The sequence below is a fragment of the Suricata suricatta genome, chromosome 5 (genome assembly GCF_006229205.1).
Source record: "Suricata suricatta isolate VVHF042 chromosome 5, meerkat_22Aug2017_6uvM2_HiC, whole genome shotgun sequence".
Taxonomy (NCBI): domain Eukaryota; kingdom Metazoa; phylum Chordata; class Mammalia; order Carnivora; family Herpestidae; genus Suricata; species Suricata suricatta.
The window spans coordinates 89,825,999-89,846,923 of NC_043704.1; the positions used below are offsets into that span (position 1 = coordinate 89,825,999).

Below are 20,925 nucleotides of genomic sequence, written 5' to 3' on the forward strand. Positions count from 1 at the left end.
ACCACAATTTGTTTACCTGTTCTTCTACTGATAAACATTTAGATTATTTCCAGTTTGGACTATTATGAATAAAACTCTGAAAAACATGCATGTACATATCTTTGTATAGTTGCATTTTATTTCTCTTGGATAAATACCTGAATTTGGGATTACTGGATAATATGGTTGATACATGTTTATCTTTATAAGAAATTGCCAAATCATTTTTTAAGTGGTTGTACCATTACTATCACCAGTGAAGTATGAGAATTCAAGTTACTCAAAAATTTGTCACTATTTTTGTTGATAGTTTTTTAAATTTAGCCATTTTAGTAGATATATCTAAAGACTGTAAAAATATATATATATGTTACATTTGCCCAAGAAATACTGATTATATTAACCTTTTGGGTCCCTATATTTGCCTTTTGGGTGCTCTGTTTCTCCCTGCAGGTCATTTCCTTTCACCATGAAGAATCATTTTAACACTTCTCTGTGGGAAGGAGTTAAGGATTAACTCAGCAGGCCTGGATTACTGAAACCCAGCACATCTCACTCCTGAGAGATGAGCTCTGAGCCCTTGGAATATTCTGCCTGAGTCTTTTGAATGCCTGAGGTCATAGGTCATAAACTATCCAGTTGTTTATGCTAACAGTGTGATTTATTGTGAACTCCATGCTGAGGTCTGATTCCTGATGTGACTCCAGTGATATCTTTATGTTCAGATGCCAGTGGCCCAAACCATGAGTGATATGTCTCTGTAATAGACTAAATGCCAGTTTTCTGTTGTTTTGTTTTGCTTTGGCTCCTCGGAAGAATCTTCACTCCCAGTCTTATGGCTGGTTTGCAAAGCTTCTGAGATTTTTTTTGCCTGGCTGCCTTGCTTTGCTGATGACTTGAATATCTGGGATGGATTCTCTCAGTTTACCTACCCTGCCTCCTCACCTCCCACAATCACTGTTTTGTACTCAGTAAAATTCTGAGTGCCTCGGAGTCATTTTGCTCATGTACCCTTCCTGCCTCCAGCCACTGGCAACTCCTTTGTGCTCAGTGAAGATCTGGAACACCTCAGAGGGGTTTCTCTCAGCAACCTAACCCAGGTCTCAGCAGCTCATCTTCACTGGCAAATATCTGATGTGCTCTGAGGGTATTTCTCACAGCTGTTCTTCCCTGCCTCCAGCCTTTGGTGTCCTAACTTAAGGGCTCGGTGCAGGTCTAAGGGGGACAGTGGAGGCTACCAGAATTCAAAATCATCATGTCAACCCTCGGGGCTTGCTAAAAGTTTAGTAGTTCTGCTGATTTTTCCTCACCCATGTCTTTCCTAGATTTCTCCATGTCTTGTGATTCTGCCATGATAGAAGCAGTTTTCACTTACAAAGGACCTACCAGTTTCTGGATTTCAGTTTATTGGATTTAATTTGCAGCCTCAGACCTCTAAAAGATTTTTTCTAAGATTTGTCAAAACTGTGTTTTTTGTAATCTTTCTCACTTGTTCTCATTGTTAGGGTAGAAGCAATGGTCCCCCCTGCAAATTTTTATATCTCAATTGGAAGCAGAAATCCCATATGCAAGTTTATGTAATAAAAATAGAAAGTGTAAGAAAACAAATATCCACTTTTTCACTCATTCATGAAATATTATTGAGTGGTCTCTATGTGCCAGGTACTGGAAATAGAGCAATGAACAAAACCATCCAAATTCTTTCCTCTCAAGGAGTTTATCGTCTACTGGGAAAAGTGATTATAAACAAAATTAAGATATATAAAGTGTTCATGATAAGTGCTAAAGAGAAAAAAAAGTAAAGTTCTAAAGGAGATGTAATGGGGCTCCTGGGAGGCTCAGTCGGTTAAGCATCCAGCTTCGGCTCAGGTCATGATCTCACAGTTCATGGGTTCAAGCCTTGCATCAAGCTCTGTGCTGACAGCTCAGAGCCTGGAGCCTGCTTGAGATTCTGTGTTCCCCTCTCTCTCTGACCCTCCCCTGCTTGCGCTGTCTCTCAAAAATAAATAAAATACATTTTAAAAATAAATAAATAAAGGAAATATAAAATGTCAGGACGGTGTTTCATATTTCAAATATTGAAGCCAGGAATTTCTCACTCAGGTGACTTTGAGTAAAGATCTGAAGAAAGGATAATGCATCAAATCTATGACCCCGTTCAATCAGAAAATGGGACACTGGATAGCTCTATCTGTCACTGTCCTAGGAACTGCTCTCTGATGTGCACTGTTCTTCCCACTATCTTCCAACAACACAGACCTCTCCCTGTACAACCAGCCATATACAAATATAAATTAAATAGCAACATAGATACTATCATGCTTGAATATCTACAAATAATAAGAAAAGAATGTTAAAACATTGTTGTGAAAAAGTGCATATAAGAAGAGGCACTCCAGGGGCACCTGGGCATCTCATTCGGTTAAGTGTTCGACTTTGGCTCAGGTCCTGATCTCATGGTTCGTGAGTTTGAGCACCGTATCGGGCTCTGTGCTGACAGCTCAGAGCCTGGAGCCTGCTTTGGATTCTGTGTCTCCTTCTATCTCTGCCCTCTCCCACTCATGCTCTCTCTCTCTCAAAAATAGACATTAAAAATTTAAAAAGAAAAAGAAGAGGTACTCTAACATACTGCTGTGATATTTATAAACTAATATTTTTGACCCAGAAACTTGATATTTTGTAATTTATTCTAAGAAAAGTGCAAAACCCTGCAGAATGGTTACCGCATGACAAAAGCCTGGAAAGCTAATAATCACTTTACAACTTCCAGAGACCTAGCCGCCACCAAGGACACACACCTGTGTGAGACTAGTCAGAAGAAGATAATGCAGTGTCTGCTGCTTCTGCTATGATTGGATAGTCACAGAGGTATGTGCTGGCACTGCATGCATGGTGAAAAGAGGAGTAATCCTGGCTTGGTGGTCCTCAAGGTGCAGGTTGTGGGGTACAATATTTTCCTCTGTATTATGATGGAGGCAGTGTAGTCCTAAGGCCAATTTCTATGAGCTCACTGGATCTTAGTAGAAGTACTGGATTGTAGACTCAGTAGTCTGGGCAGTAGCTTCTTGAACCCTAAAGCTTTCTTATCATGTAGAGATGTCTATTCCCACGCTGTTCTGTAAGTCATGCCTGGAAACCCTAGGAATAGCTCCTATAGCCCTTTCAAAGACTTATTAACAATTAAGCCCATAACAAAAACCTATTTCTGCTTAAAGGAATGGCTTTTGTTACATGCAACTGTCTAGTGACTGATAAAGGAAATAATTGGAAAGAGGCAAGAGGTATGTACAACTATGTATATAGTAGCAATGTAAATTAGAAACAAAACAAAACGAAACAGTTTTGCCCAGTATATAAATGTTCTTAAAAAAGGAATTGGTTAACAAATGGTAATATAGCTGTGAAATAAAACACATTCATTAACTGAATTTATTATTTTGGAAAAAATTCCAAATCTACCTTAAGGTTTATAAGTATATGACAGTAAATTCCCCTATACCTACTTTCACTGATTCACTTATGTACCAAAGATATTATAATATATATATTTTAAAATGTAAACTATTTATAATTCACTGAGAGGAAAAACTGCAGATATATTTTTCTTTTGGTGATGATATATCTACATGCATTACACAAAAGTTTTCCCTGAGCAAAATTATAGATTATTGTTTTTTACTTTTGCTCATGTAATGTTAATAATTTTTCTACAAAGAGCACAGTAAACTAATAAAAGGAGCTAAGTTAGTTCTCAGGGAATCCTTTGTAATGCATGGAGTTCCCTATCAAGTTCCTATTTCTAGGATAAAGTGAAAATGCCAATCACTTTTGTAAATCTTCACCAAAGATCTTGAGCCTGTCACCTCATTTTGGGATCCTGCAATATCTTATTATTTTCTTAACCTATAATTACCCACTGAATATTAGTGAAACTTGCTTAACATTTTGGATGTTGCACCATATACAACTAGAAAGTATGTCATTTTGGTTCAAAGATGACTGAGTTTCATGTAAAACATAATTTATAAATTAGTATCTTTATTCAATTTCTGAAATTTTCAAACTAAATAATTCTGGATTACTTTACTTTAGAAAAGTGTACTGTGGAAAAAGGTACCAGTTTTGATGCTGTGATTCTAAACTAGTTTTTCTTTATAATACTCTCTAGGTTCATGTCTATTTCAGTTTTCCATCTGGGCTACTGCCACCTTTAACTCTTTGTGTGTCTGCTATTGACTTCACATAAATGAGTTGGGGCTACTTCGGGGTGAAATTGTTATCATACATGAATGTGTCTACTCTCCATGTTCATGCAGTTACACTGCCTTAGAAGACAGTTATAAACATCAACACTGGACTTAAAATTGTCATGGCCTATTATAGTCACCAACTGTTAATATATATATTTATAGATTTAGAGCCAGAATTTGTAAAGGCTCAATATAGATAAATAAGCAATAAACATGAAAGTTAACAACCCAGAAACTAAGAGCAGGCTGTCATGTACATTTTGCAACTAAACAAACAAATAAACATAAATAAATAAAGGATGGATTCGCAAGTGAATTCTTATGTAAATAAAGACTGGCAGGAGCAACCACTCATAAAAATGTTCAACCCCCGCTTCAAGACACCTGTACAATGTTTGAGCACCTTTAGATAATTCATTTTACTTGAGAATTCTTCCGTAGGCTGAATTGAAATAATTTCTCTACTCTTTGGAGATATACAGAAAATTGTTATCATGGCCCTCAGGAGTATTGTTGTGTCAGAGTTAAAATAGCTTAATTTCTTCTGCTGTTCAATTTATTTTATCACCCTGGTCTTAAAATTATAATTCTTCTACTAAAAAATACAGTTAACAGTAGTAACTGCAGAGAGATTACTGTCAAATTATAGGATGCTTAAGGCTATAAATTTGCAGGTGAAATTCCAGATCAAAGGGAAGGAATAATCAGTGCCTTCAAGTCTTATCAGCACTGTATATTGAAGTGTGTTTCTAAAAAACTGTCTGTGAATTGTAGATCTTGCCCTGTGAAGAAATCCATTTTCAAAGTGAAGGGATTGAATACTTTAAGCTTCTATAAAAATTCCAATTTTTAGATGCATATGGGGTTTGTTTAAAGTAACATTTCTCTGACCATTTTCACAAGATCCCTGTAGGAAAAAGGTTCTAGAGCAAAACAAGTCTGGGAAAGACATGTTCTATTTACCCCTGAATCTTTGCCATGTGTTAGACACATACTGAAGGTTCTACTTGGTATACCTTTCACAGCACACACTGGGCAATGTGAGTTTAAAGGAAGATTCATCATCATGCTTACTTGTTCAAGCATTCAGTTGTTACTATGTTAATTTCCTTTTGTCTAAGAAAACTCTTTCTTTAGTCAAAGCATTTATGTCCTTTGCTATTTTTACCAAGAGCCTATTTAGATTTTTCATTTTAGATGTTTTCTTTGAAATCATTTAAATTATATATTTAAGATGTATAAAATGAATTCACATGAATATATATTGTAAAATTACTGTCCATATCACGATAATTAACATATCTATCACCTCACATGGTGAACACAGATAATTGTGTGTGTGTGTGTGCGTGTGTGTACTTAGAATGCTTAAGATCTACTCTACAAAAACTTTTAAGTATTTAATATTGTATTATTCACTATTGTCACCATGCTCTACATTTTGCATTTGGGTATCCAATTTTCCCAACAGCATTTATTAAAGAGAATGTCCTTTCCCTATTGTATGTTCCTTGTACTCTGTCAAAAATTAGTTGACCATATATACACAAGGTTATGTCTGTACTCTGTTCTGTTCCATTGGCCTTTGTGTTTGTTTTTATGCTAGTACCATGCTATTTTGATTAGTATAGTTTGTAACAGAGCTTGAAATGTGATACTTCAGACTTGTTCTACTCTCTCAAGATGACTTTGGCTCTTTAAGGTCTTTGTGAATCCATACAAATTTTAGGATAGCTTTTTATAGTTCTGTGAAAAAATGCCATTGATATTTATTTTAATGTCTATTTATTTTAAGAGAGAGAGAGGCAGAGAGAGAGAAGTAGAAACAGAGGGAGAGGCTATTAGCACAGAGCCTGACATGGAGCTCAATCCCACCACCTATGAAATTATGACCTGAGCCAAAATCATGGGTCAGAAATTTAACTTATTGAGCCACCCAGGTGTCCCACCATTGGAATTTTGATCAAGATTGCATTGAACCTGTAGACCACATTGCAGAGCATGGCCATTTTAATAATAGCAATCCTTCTAACCTAAGAACATGAGGTTTTTTCCCCATTTATTTGTGTCTTCTATCTTTTTCATCAACTTCTTATAGTTTTCAGTGTACAGGTTTTTCACTCTTTTTATTAAATTTATTCCTAAGTATTTTATTGTGTTCAGTGCTATTGTGAATGGCATTGCATTTTAAATTTCTCCATCAGATAATTCATTGTTAGTATATAGGAACAAATTATTTTCTGAAAAAATCAAGTGGGTCATTCAAATGCAAAATATCAACACAAATACAAAATTGCTTGGTTAACAAGCTCCTTAAAAATAGAAATAACAGGGGCGCCTGGGTGGCTCAGTCGGTTAAGCCTCCGGCTTCAGCTCAGGTCAGATCTCACGTTCGTAGGTTCGAGCCCCGCGTCAGGCTCTGTGCTGACAGCTAGCTCAGAGCCTGGAGCCTGTTTCAGATTCTATGTCTCCTTCTCTCTCTGCCCCTCCCCCTCTCATGCTCTGTCTCTTCTGTATCAAAAATAAATAAAACATTAAAAAAAATTAAAAATAAAAAAAATAGAAATAACAGGAATGCCTGTGTGGCTCAGTCAGTTAAACATCCAGTTCTTGATTTTGGCTCAGGCCATGATCTATGGTTTCTGAGTTCAAGCCCAGCAGCAAGCTCCATGCTGACAGTGCAGAGCCTGCTTGGGACTCTCTCTCTCTGCCCCTTCCCTGCTTGCATCCTCTCTCTTTCAAAATAAATAAATAAACTTAAAAAATAGAAATAACAAACAAAAGCAAAGGAGATATCATTTATATAACTTACTTTGCAGAAGTACATGCCAATAGAAACTAAAATCATCCCAGTAGATATGTTTGAAAAGTTTTCTTAAGCATGAAGCCATTTCTGTTTAATTTCATTACTCATAAAAACTTTAAATAAAATGTCATATATAATAAGGGCAAAACATTACTATTGTAACTGCTATATAGATAATTAACTGATGACATCAGTGGTAAGTTTTTAACCAAAAGATATTAAGATCAAGTGGAGATAAAGGACACTTGTTCATCAGACTAAGTTTCATTTTTTAAAATGGTCAAGTGTATTATACTTCATTAATGATCCTGTATGGGTGGTGCTCTATGTTCATATGTGCTCTATTTATCACAGGATACATACAGTTGAAACAGTTTTATCCAACCTGCCAAAAATGGTGACTCACTAATACTTCTCCTAAGTAAATGGTCATTCTTTTGAATCCTGGAGATGTCTGGTGTCTAATACACTATTCAAAAAGTCAGACCGGGGTGCCTGGGTGACTCTGTCGGTTAACCATCCAACTCTTGCTTTCGGCTCAGGTCCAGATCCTGGGGTTTGTGAGTTCCAGGCTCTGAACTAACAGCAAGGAGCCTGGGATTCTGTCTCTCTCGCTCCCTCTCTGCCCTTGTTGGAATACAGAGGACAGAAGAGATAAAGTAAGGCAAGAGCAGTGTGTGCTGAATGCAGCACACACGGAACATAGTAGCTGCTCAGCCAAGGAGATAAACAAGACGTGCTGGGAACAGCATGTGCTGAAAATAGCAGAAGTGCTTTGCTTCGCAGATGCTGTATGTATATATGTAGGCAGTCACGTACCTAGGGTCATGGTATGTCTCACATGATTTATTCACTTATTTTTGTTTTCATTTCCACATACTATTGTTCACTCTCCAATAAATATAAAAGAGCTACCCAAAGTGGGGCTTCATCCATCCTTCTCCTGCTTAAAGGAGTTTTCCTTGGTGTAGTCCCTCCGGGGGGATCACTGTTCCAAACCATTTTGAGTAACCCTTTCCTCTTGCATTGCACTGAGCGGTACAACAGCCATACCCCTGCTCCTGAGCTCGCTTTCTCTCTCTCAATCTCTCCCTCTCCCTCTCTCTCAAAAATAAATAAATAAACATTAAAAAAAGTCACACATTAGGGGTGCCTACATGGCTCAGTCAGGTAAGCATCTGGCTTTTGATTTCCACCAGGTGATGAGTTTAAGGTTTGTGGGTTCAAGCCTCATCTGCTTGACATTCTCTTTCTCTCCTTTTCTCTCTCTGTCCCTCCCTGGTTTGTTCCCTCTCTCTCTCTCAAAATATATAAAAATTTTAAAAAGTCACAGACTAAAACTAACTCAGCCAAAGCGATTTTAAGAATGTGACATTCATTTTGTACGAATGGATTCACACTCAATTTATTAATATGTTAATATCTCTAATTACTTGCATTGTTCTTTGGCTATGTCACCCAAATATTTAAATCAGCCGCCTTCTGAAATTCAGGGTTTTGGGTAAAATCTAAGACTTCCCTTGACATCTAGATTTAAATAAAAAGGGATTTACAAATTGCCAGCGTATACTGAATAGAAAACCTTGTAAAACAGTAATAAACTGGAGGGATTGCTTGGTTTCAACACAAATAAAAGTACTGTAAACCTAGGAGATAGATTAACCTGCCAATAGAATCACAGTTTTTAATGCGACACTTGATTGAAGTGGTAAATTAGTATAAGATAGGATTTTAAATCAGTTTATTAGTCTTTATGGTCACTTTAGCCGGCTACTGGTAGTAGAAGCAGCAGAAAGAAGATAAATTAAGTAGAATTAAGTAGAATCCACTGAAAAGAGTTGCAATTCATAGTGAACAAAAAAGCACAGAGAACTTCTCTCCTTCACTAAACAAAAGATAAAAACTAACAAAGATGAAAACAAATAGACAAGCAAAAACTATGTCATATATCATGAAAGGCAAGCCAGTAGAGAGCATTTCACAGTCAATTCTACTTTTCTATTTTATGGCAAGTAGAATAGAAATTAAGCTCTGTTTCAGTACTCTGTATTAAAATAATCACAAGAGAAAAAGAGAAAAAGACAAGACAGCTATTTTAATTTGATGACCATACCTTTTGTACTCCTCCACTCTGCATTTTAGTCAATATTATGGAGTAAATTATTTCTTCCCCAAGTTTAGAGGTTGAAACCCAGCCAACAATGTGACCATATTTGAGGTAGGACCTTCAAGGCCATAAAGTGAAATGAGAGCATAAGGATGGAGTGCTAATCCAGTAGGACCTATAAGAAGTAGAAGAGGCTCCAGGACTGAGCATGCACAGGGAAAACACCCTGTGAAGACACAGTGAGAAGGTGGCTCTTTTCAAGCCAAGGAGGGAGGCCTCAGGAGAAATTTGCCCTGCCTGAATCTTAACCTGGCCTAGTCTCCATGCTGTAAGAAAATACATTTCTAGTCTTTCAGGAGCCCAGGCGGAGGTATTCTGTTAGGGCAGCCACAGTATACTAGGGCTAGTTATTTTAATTCCACAGTGTATAAAAATAAAATCAAGAGAAAAAATTTTGTTTATTTTCATTTATTTTGAGAAAGAGAGAGAGGGCAAGTGGGAAGGGAGAGAGAGAGAGAGAGAGAGAGAGAGAGAGAGAGAGAGAGAGAGAGGGAATCACAGGCAGGCTTCATGCTGTCAGTGCAGAGCCCAATGCGGGGCTCAAATTCACAAACCATAGGGATCATGACCTGTGCCAAAATCAAGAGGCAGACAATAGACTGACTCACCCATGCAGGTCAAGAGGAAAAAATTTAATCAATAACTATTGTTTTTAATTCAGACTTCTGGAAGCTCAAGCATTTGAGCCAATGATTCTCTGGGGCTAAAATGTCTCCTATGTCTTGATTTGACTCCTAGAGAACAGCGGCATGGTCAGGCGGAATGGGAACCAGCACTGCGGGGCTCAGTAGCAACTAACTGTACAAGTACCACAGCAGACACAGCGGTAGCCGCCCAGCACCCCTCCACACAAAAGAAACAGATCAGGAGCATAACACAGTTATGCTTGATTTGAGCAAGGAGATGGAAATGGACATCAGTTGCGTGATTTGAAAAGCATTAGTAGTTCAGTAAGAAAGCAGTCGTTTACATGATCAAAGTATTAGGCTTTGACAAGGCAGACCGTTAAGTTTCCTCCAGATTGTAAGTATATTCGATCTTTCTGCCACTGTTATATGATGCATGATTCTGAATTAAACTGATTTCCTTGCCTTCTTCCTGTGAATTCCAGGATAGCACCTTTCACACTCACCCCTATATTTTAGCTACTTGTGCATGTCTTAGGTTTGTGGTAAAGTCATAAGCTCCTGGGCAACAGGGACATGTCATCTACTAATTTTGTTTCCTACAACACCTGCAACAATGCCATATACAGTTGGGCTCTTTATAAAAATATTTATCATATTTTAGAGCTCTGAAGCAGACTGGGGCTATTCATAACGAAGTATGCCTGGAGTCCGGGTCTGGGCTCAATGCTCCAATGAATGCAGTGTAATTGAGATATACGTACTATACTTTCTGGTGGGCAGTTCTTGGTATTAAAAAGTAAAACGGGAGGGGGGAGGGGGGAAGAGAGGTGGTGGCGATGGTGGAGGGCACTTAAGGGGAAGAGCACTGGGTGTTGTATGGAAAACAATTTGACAATAAAATATTATGGAAAAAAAAAGTAAAACATGAAAATTAAAAAAAAAACACTATAAAACTGAAAAATACCTTTGCTACTTTTTCATAGCCTGAATATACAACAACATCGTGTATCATGTGGACAGTTTTACAATATTGATGCAATAGTTTGGTGTTGATCAGGTTTGCCAGTGTCTCGCAGGTGCTTCAAAAGTGATGTTTAAGGAGAATATAGCTAGATTGACTACTTTCATATGTACGAATGCTTCAGGCTTCCCCAAAATAACCTCTTAGAAAGTTCTTCACTATTTACTTGAGACTTACAGAGCATTGAGAAATATATGGATGATCAAACTCTGTTTTTCTAAAGGGAAAATCAATACCTTCTGTGAACTATGAAAAATGATTTCAAAAGATAAAGGTGAAAAGGCAATATATATATTATATATTTAAAATTATTATTTAGGGAGTAATCTTATTTATCTTTAATTTCACAACTTATTTTGCAAGAAGGCACTTGTGTTTCATTAACTAAGAGAACATTGACCTGTATATCCTTTATGGAACACTTAGTCAGTGGAAATTATTTTCAAGAAAGATTTTTCTTTTAAAAATGGATCTTAAAAGATCTTTTATTCCCTTTTTATTCCATACTCATTTAGGGAGCATTGGGACCCCATTAATCTCTACAGAATATTATATAATCTACAGTAGAATGAAAACTATCTATCTATCTATCTATCTATCTATCTATCATCTATCTATCTCAAATGCTTGTGAAAGAGAGAGTAGATAATAAAGACTTACAATTTTTCTTAAACGTCAATACCACATTAAGTTCACCATGCTTTGTATCAGATACTGGAACAATAAATGCTGTTTAGAAGATTTGCATAAGGTTAATAATTAAGGTATGTTGCTACCAGGAAGAGAGTGAAATGTCAGGCCAAAGACTGGAAGAATTCACAACCAAAGACTTAGTTCATATAAAATATTTTACTGGAGGGGTGCCTGGGTGGCTCAGTTGGTTAAGCACCTGACTTTGGCTCAGGTTGTGATCTCATGGTTCTTGGGTTCAAGCCCTGTATAGTGAACTCTGGTGTCAGCACAGACCCTTCTTTGAAATCTCTGTCCCCCTTTCTCTCTCTGCCCCTCCCCAGCTCACTCGCTCCCTCTCTCTCTCTCTTTCTCTCTCAAAAATAAACAAACATTAAAGAAATAAATGTTTTACATTTTACAGATTTTTGAGAAAATCCTTTTTTTATGTACTTAACTTACTTTCTTGATGTCTATAATGCACATATTAACATTATTGCTACAAACCTAAAACAAGTCATTTCACTGTATTTTTGCATTGTAAAATGTAAATAAGTAAAATATTAATATGAAGTTAACATTTTTGCAAAGGATATAGAGAGGTAGTTTATAATTTGAAAGTGTATAGTTATTTCTGAAATAGGGATTTAAAAATATTAATATTTAATTTTTAGTTTTTTAAATTGAGATTCTTTAACTCTAAAACTTATAAGCTACTTTACGTGAACTAACTATTATTTTTTAGTAAAAATACTGGTAGCACAAAGGAAGCAGAAATGCTGGTTCAAAACGCTAACAAAAGTAACAGAAAAAAAATCAACCACATAAAGCCTTAGTTTTTGCCTCTTATTTACCATTCAATGGGTACTTCACTGGCAGATTATTACTCCTTTCAAAAGATAAACTAATTTATTAGTTATCAGTGTTACAATTTAGAAAAATTGTTTTTTGAGATTTTTTTCAAGTGATAATGAAAATTTCCAAATAAATACCAAAGAGAGAAGCAGTGCAATTAAATCTCATGTTCCTATTACCTAGTTTTGTCATCAGATTTTCTATTTTTTAGGTAATTTTTTTAAGGTCAGTCTTTCATGAAGTCTAAGAAAAGCCTATAGTCACTGGTAGTAGATTCATATTCAGCAAACCTTTCTGAAGCCTAAAAAATGTCATCCTCTCTACTCAGTATGATTCAGTTCAAATTTAGTAAACTAATTTCAGGGAAATGGCTTTTTATAATGTCAGTCCTCTTTATTTCAAAATCGAAGTTAGAATATCAAGCTGGAGGAAGAGCTACAAACCTACATTGCATTCAACTCAGACATGACTGACTTGTACTCCTTGTCACAGAGGTTGTAAAACTACTGACACATGTAACAACATGGGTATATTTTAAAAATCATTATCCTAGGGGGCAACTGGGTGGCCCAGTTGGCTGAGCGTCTGACATTGGCTCAAGTCATGATCTCATGGTTCATGGGTTCAAGCCCCACATGGGGCTTTGCACCGACAGAGGCCTGCTTCAGATTCTTTGTTTCTCTGTCTGCCTTTCCCCTGCTCATGCTCTCTCTCAAAATTAAACTTTAAATTTTATTTTTAAAATCATTATGCTAAATAAAAGAAGTCACACAGAAAGGACTATATACGGAAGGATTCCATTGTTCATGCAATTCTGAAAGAAAAACCATTTGGGCAAAAATCATAGTCTTTGCCAGGAACTTGGGAAGAAGAGAGGAGACTGAATGCAAAGAGCTATAATGGGAAGTTTTTGAGGTAAAATACCAGGTATCTTGATTATAATGGTGTTTACCTACTTGTACACACTTGTCAAAATTTATCAACCTGATACTTAAGAAGGGAGAACATTAGTTACTATATGTAAATTATTTCAAATCATCCAGTAAATCTAACTTAAACAAAAATAATAGCATACAAATGTCTAATGGACCAACGACAATGAAACTATCATCTTCCTTGATTGTGATAACATACTATGAGTGAAATTTGAACTGGTTTTGATTTAGGGTAATTACTTCACATTTTTTTTACCAAGCTTACAATCCATAAAATATCTTATATTTGTTGAGTCTTTTTTTAAAAAATGCTGTACTGTATATTAAACTTTAAAGATTCCATCTCATACATTTATTTCTACCACATGGACCTAAGGAGGTTTTTTTTTTTAATTTTTTTTGATTCTGCACATTGCTATATGAGTACCTAAAATTCTGTGTAATCTTTATGTCTTTCACAATTTAGCATGCTTTATAAAAAATATTGTTCTTTGTAGAAAAATCATTTTTAATTTGTTTTCGCTTGGCTGTTTGGTGTATACTAGATTATATGAAACGTGTTTGCATATGGTAACAGAATCTAAGTAAAATGATAAAATACAGAGATCCTGAAGACTGATAAAATATCTTGATGTTTGTAAGTAATGTTACTTATGTTCTGATGTTATAATCAGTTAATCAGTTCCTTTTTTTGAAATAAACATTTTAAATCTTTCTTTTTTAAATGCCACTGGTGTTAAATTATTTTGAACTATATGAATTACTGTGAGGTTTTGTCTCCTTCAGTTCTCTTCACCTTTATATTTTCAAGTGTGTTGACATATTTTAAAGAAAAATATCTGGCATTGAATTATTGTATGCAAAATATATCTTAAATTATCATATGTATTTGTGTCATATTAATAAAACTCAATATAGATAGTTAAGTAATTCCCATTTATAAAAATTGCATATGCTTTTGTTTTTTTTAATCTCTGATAATCCTATCTTTCTAAATTGTCCTATAGAATATACACATATAGTCTCTTTCAACTTAAAGGAATTCTTCTTTGTATAAATTAGAATTTATATACAAATTATTGGAATAGAATAGAAATATTTTCAACTATAGAACAAAAAGTGTCTTCTCCCAAACAGATTAGAAGATACACCTTCCGTGTCACTATTCATTACTGAGAAACTGCACTGTGCTTTTAAATAATTGGGTTCAAATGCTAACATTTTATAGTTCTCTGTTACAAAGTGATGCAAAAACATTTTGAATAGCCTTTTATTCTCAGATTTCTATAGATAAATGTTTATCTAGATTTTATAGTCCTTAACAGTTTTTAACTTCTATTTGCTTATGAATTTCAATGATTACATATCTCCCAAGGTTCTCAAAATATAAACCCTGTAACACATGAGAAGGAAAAGACAAATTTTAAACTAACCTTTCCCAGTTAGCACTCGAGCCAATACTTTCTTCTTGATATCTCACTTGTACAGAAATATCTTAACTTTCCAAGAGGGGCATCTACAGCTGATTTTCTTTTGACTTTTTCAGGCAAGTAGGAGAGTCATAGAATGCAAAGCACTATAAAGTGCATGAGGAATTCACTTGCAGAACTAGATATAATTTAGGGCATGCACACTGAGGTTTGGCTGGTTGCAAATGTACAGATTTATCCATTTCATCTTTCATAATGTCCTCTTTATTTTACTACATATGGAAATGTCAATGAAAACTATTAAACTAGAAAATACTTTATGAAAGTCATAAAATGTTGGTTTGCATTACATTTCAATCAAGCATTATGGCTAATCTAAAGCACTGTTTGTTATGTCTCTTTTTTTTCTAGTTCAGTTCCTATGACACTCTCTGTGGGCATTGAAATGGTCATTTCTACCATACACCAAATAACCCTTGGGGGTGGAAGGAAAACACCCCCAGTGGTGGTATGATTACTTCCATTCTTAGAAACAACATGTATCATTTTATCTGTAGTATAAGTCATAAAAAGAATGCAAAAATAAAAGCCTGAACTCAACTAATAAACAGGAAAGGTGTTCTGAAAAAATATTTGAAACAGACCAGAAGTAATAAATTTTTTTAAATAAACAACACTAGTGAGACATTATCACAAACTAGAAAATGTATGCTGCCCATTTCCATAGTATTTTTCAAATAATATTTTCTAAATATCTTGAATTAGTTATGGCTATAGTCTAGGAACTAGACAGAGATCCTGCTTTTAGGCAGAGTACGATATTGTTGAAAAGATAGGGCAGGTCCCAAATTTGCTCAAAACATGAATGACGGGAGAGAGCTCCAAAAGTAACCAAATTTATCAAAAAATATCAAGATCAATAGAATTGGGAACTTGAAAGCTAAATTTCAATTTTTAAGAAATATTTATATTTGTACATATGTTCTCTATAACTATAAAATTTAACTACAACTATTACCATAACAAATACAGAATTGCAGAATATAAGAAATTGGTTAAAGGAATATTGATAAAACATTAGTAATAGATAATTCCTTAAAACATAGATGGTTTGGGGGCTCCTGGGTGGCTTAGTTAGTTAAGCGTCTGACTCTTGATTTCAGCTCAGGTCATAAACTCCTGGTTCATGAGATCAAGCCCAGCATAGGGCTTAGTGCTGATTGTGTGGAGCCTGCATGGGATTCTCTCATTCTCTCTCTCTCTCTCTCTCTCTCTCTCTCTCTCTCTCCTTTCCCCCTTCTATGTGTGTCTGTCTCTCTCTCTCACTCAAAATAAATAAATCAACACACACACACAAACGTGGATGGTTTTATGCATATTAAAAAGTGAAAACATCAAGACATACCAAATTATATTGAAACAGACAATTTTGTATACTCCTTTCATTAAAAAGTAGTTCATCTTACCTCTACCACCAGTTGCTGAAGAGATGGTGAAGCTACAGAAGAGAAACTTGAGTTACCCCTTATGGGACTATGGAGACTGACATAAGCTACAACATTTCTTTGCAGAACCTTCTTGAAATCCTGAAACAAATAAACAAAAAAATCTTTAATATAGTAAAAGTAACAGAGTTTAATTTCTCAGTTACGTGTTGAATAAGAAACACTTTCTACTTAAACTCACTGTAGTATACAACTGTTTTAAAAAATCTATTTGAGGGTACAAAGGTTATAAAAGTATTTTAAATAAAGGGGGTAAGGAGTTACATAACATATATGACAAAATACTTTTAAGCATGTTCCTGAAAAAAGTAAAATTTTAAAAGAAAATGTCTTTAAATGGTTAACATAGTATGAGATTTAACTTTAGAATGCAGAATGGAAAATTAGCTACAGAACTTAATTTTATAGTTATTGAATTAGAGAACAGACATTGGTAAACTACTTCAGTGATTATCAAACTAGGCCTTTCCTTTGAGACAATGAGCTAATTTTTACATGAAGTGGCTCTTTATTCGGAGCAAAATGAAGCATAATATACCTTTGTCCCTGCACATATTACCTGAAATAAAATCTGATACATTTAATGCATATGAGCAGCATAAAATGATTTCAGCAGAAGAGTTTTCTACTTCTCTGCTCAACTAGTCCCCAAAACTGAATACCACTAGGCCTATTAATAAAGTGCCACTAAGAAGGTCTTCTATTATTTTCCTCCTTTCTTGCACAACTGTTGAATGACTAATCATCATGTTGACAATTCTATAGAAACAACCTAAAAACTGTACAACTTCATGTCTTAGAAACTTACTTTATCTTCCTCTGACACTATGAGATAGAAGATTATAATGGCATGTCTACCTAGCAAATCAATAATGTTATTCCTATTTTAAGTTGAAAATTCAGCTCTGTCTCTACAAGAGAGGTGAAAAGACATTTCATTTAAAATTAATAAATGTATACATATTTTTTGAGAGAAAAGGAGAGAGAGAGAGAGAGTGAGGAGTGAGGAGAAGGGGCAGAAGGAGAGAAAGATAAACAGAGACAGAGAGAGAGAGAGAGAGAGAGACAGAGAGAGAGAGAATACCAAGCAGGCTCCACACTGTCCGTGCAGAACCCAACACAGGGCTCAAATTCACAAACTGTGAGATCATGCATGACCTAAGCCAAAAGCAAAAGTTGGACGTTTAACCAACTGAGTTATTCAAGCACCCCTAAAATTAGTAAATATTTTATTTTTATTTATTTATTTTTTTAGTGTTTTTTATTTATTTTTGAGAGACAGAGAGAGACAGTGAGAGCAGGGGAGGGTCATAGAGAGAGAGACACACAGAATCTGCAGCAGGCTCCAGGCTCTGAGCTAGCTGTCAGCACAGAGCCTGATGTGGGGCTCGAATCCACGAACTGTGAGATCATGACCTGAGCCAAAGCTGTATGCTTAACCGACTGAGCCACCCAGGTGCCCCAAATTAGTAAATATTTTAAATGAATAAGAATGCTGAACTTATGCTTAAATACTCTGCTTTATATATAATATTGTTTTTTAAAATGTCCCTTAAAGAAAAACGTTCCACAAGTGTTGTGGAAAAACAGCTTCTATTTACATACTACCACCTAGACATTATATATATGTTAGTCCATTTACACTTGTGAGAACCTCACATTATTATATTCCTTGAGAGATCAAGTCTTAGAGAAATTAATCTTGCCTAAGACTATATGTGTTATGGTAGAAACAATTTGTAGCCTGACTTTTGACTGTAACATCCACAGTAGACTGTGAAAAATGAAGAATTCTAAATAGAAAAAATGGCACTTTTCATTTAGTAAATGGCACTATTTTATTTAAAAATGGTACTATTTATCCGTAGTCAGACACATTATCCATTGTGCCACTGGCCCACATCCTAAAAATGGTACTGTTTATTTAGTAAAATGTATGATAATTTTCCTCAAGAATCAAGAGTAGTATTGAGTCAATTCAATAATAACTCTATCATTTTACATTTCAATTTTAAGTTTATTGACCAATACCATCTAACCTTTTTAATTACAACTGTAGGTTTCAAGGGGGTCCTGTGCAAGCCAAATTAAACAGGGCTATAAGACATGTCACCAGGTGTACTCAGCTTCACTAGGAAATCACTTTACAGCATCTACCAACTTTATTTAAAAGAAAAAGTTTCATTCTTAGGAGTGGCTTGGTAAAAGACAGAATGGAAAAACTAATAGTTTTCTAAATTCCATTTCAGCCAGATAGTTACAAAATGGCTTTATGAACAGTATTATAATAATCATCTGAGATATAGTTATTTTATATAGTATACTCTATGAGCCAATAATTAAATCTATATGTTATTCACCATTTTCTTTACTAACATATCTTTGCCTACCTCATCATGGAGAAAGAAAGTGACTGAATGAATAATTTGTTGCCAAACATGCATACACACATAAATATTTTAGAACACAGTTTCCTACTCATTTTGAACAGTAAGAACCTTTTTTCCTATGAAGGAAACATAAAATACTTTTTTTATGAATCCCTACATTATAGGTTTTTAGTTGTATTTGATGATAGAGAAAATAGAAAATTACCAAAAGATAAAATGAATTCAGTAAACCTTACAAATAAATTTATTTTATTAAGCATAAAATATCTACTTGATTTGAAAACATAATTGCTCACATACATGTAAGGCCATAATATTGATTCAACTTACAGACTATGATGTTTGATGCTCAAATAAATTCAGACTTCTTGTAATAAACTTCCCCATGCATAGGGCTCAGGATATATAAGTTTAGAACTACTGTTGTTGGACAAGCCTACTTTGAGAAACTATCTTAGGAATATGCATGTTAATTTAGGATTAACATAAATTTACTGTGAAAGTTTCTAAATAGATATGGAGAAGGCTGTATGATATAGTGCAATAAATTTTTGTAACTTGAAAAGTATCTTGAAGATACTTTTTAAAAATGCACCTTACTGTTGCAAGAAAACTGAAATATTATTTTCTTTATAATACAAATTTGTAAATACTAAAATCAGCCCAATTCACAAATATATTCCCCAAATTGCATTTTAACTTGTTTATGTCTTTAAAGTAAGTAGTTTGGAACAGAAGTTTGAGAGGTTGATTTAGAGATTACATTTGCCAGCTTACAAAAAATTGGTCAATTTAAAAAGGCTCGTTCAGCAATGGATTTGTTCATTTGAATTAGTTCCTTGGAAAATGGAATAAACATTCACACAACTAACTTGAGAATAGAAACAAAGTATTCTATTTTGTAATGTGGATATCTTGATAAATTTTACACTAAGATTTTTCTACTTTTAAGACTTCTTATTCTTCAAGTAAAAAAAAAAAGATGCTTGCTATTTTCATTTGTGTATTTTTGATATTTTCTTTATATTCAATAGACATTTTATCTTTGTTGTAAGTACTTAAATAAAAAAGTGAAATAGTAGTAAAATTTCCCATTAGATATTTAGGACTTTTTCCCCCCAAAGCTGAGGCAGTAAAAAACTAGAATATCAAATCATTTTATTTTCCTAGACAAAACTGTATAGGTTTTTCCCTACATTTTTCCATTAGACTTCTGTTTAAAAAAATACAAAAATAAATAGAATATCTGTTTTACAATATTTTCATTGTTTTTAATATAGCATCAATCCAATTAGTAGTTGTTATATTCTATTGAAAATACAGTGCATCTGGGGCACCTGAGCGGCTCAGTTGCTTAAGCATCCAACTTCCGCTCAGGTCATGATCGCCTGGTTCATGGGTTTGAGTCCCACATTGGGCTCTGTGCTGACAACCAGAGCCTGGAGTCTGCTTCTGATTCTGTGTGTGTCTCTCTCTGCCCCTCTCTGGCTCAGCACTCTGTCTCACTCTTTCTCTCAGAAATAAACATTTAAAAATACCTTTAAAAAAATATATAGTGTATCTGTGAAACAGACATATCAAAAACTTAGAAACTTAAATATTCCAGTGTTCTATGATCCATTGCATGCTAGATTTCATTGGATAAAGGCTTCCCAAGGTAGTTTAGATAGGTAGATGGGTTCATAGGTAGATTGCAGAAAAGAAGAGACAGTTAGAGGTATAAAAATAGGAGGATTGAGGGGCACCTAGGTGGCTCAGTCAGTTAAGTGTCTGTTAAGTTAGTTAAGTGACCCCAGCTCAGGTCATGATCTCATAATCTGTGAGTTTGAGCCCCATGTGGGGCTCTGTGCTGACAGCTCAGAGCCTGGAGCTACTTCGAATTCTGTGTGTGTGTGTCTCTCTCTCTGCCCCTCCCCCACTTGCACTCTGTCTCTCTCTTTGTATCTCAAAAATAGATAAAAAGGAAGAGGAGGATTGAGTAGAGGGAGGAAAGAAGAAAGGGAAGAAAAAAGGAAACCATTATTTTGAGACTAATCTACACATTGTAGAGGTATGGTATCATGCTAGAGTAGTAGACATTTAACAGAAGATATTGTTTCCTAATTCCAGATAAGTGCTAAAAAGTTAAAAAGAAAAAAAGTAATTGTATGCAGCACCTGATATTTTCTTGTCCAGTAACTGTCAACCTGTCTAAGGGGACACACAATAACCAGGTAAACATAAATGTGGGTGTATCAGAGTCTATAGGTCCGGTAGCTACAAGAGTAAGGTAGTCTCAGATCATACATC

General features: G+C 35.0%; 1 protein-coding gene across 1 annotated transcript in view; it reads right to left on the bottom strand.

Moving 5' to 3' along the window:
• NAALADL2 (N-acetylated alpha-linked acidic dipeptidase like 2) overlaps positions 1 to 20,925 on the bottom strand; it is a 669,400-nt gene that overhangs the window by 286,416 nt on the left and 362,059 nt on the right. Inside the window, exon 9 of the mRNA XM_029938743.1 lies at positions 16,208 to 16,327. Coding sequence (XP_029794603.1) covers positions 16,208 to 16,327 — 120 coding nt within the window. The remainder of the gene's footprint in view (positions 1 to 16,207; positions 16,328 to 20,925) is intronic.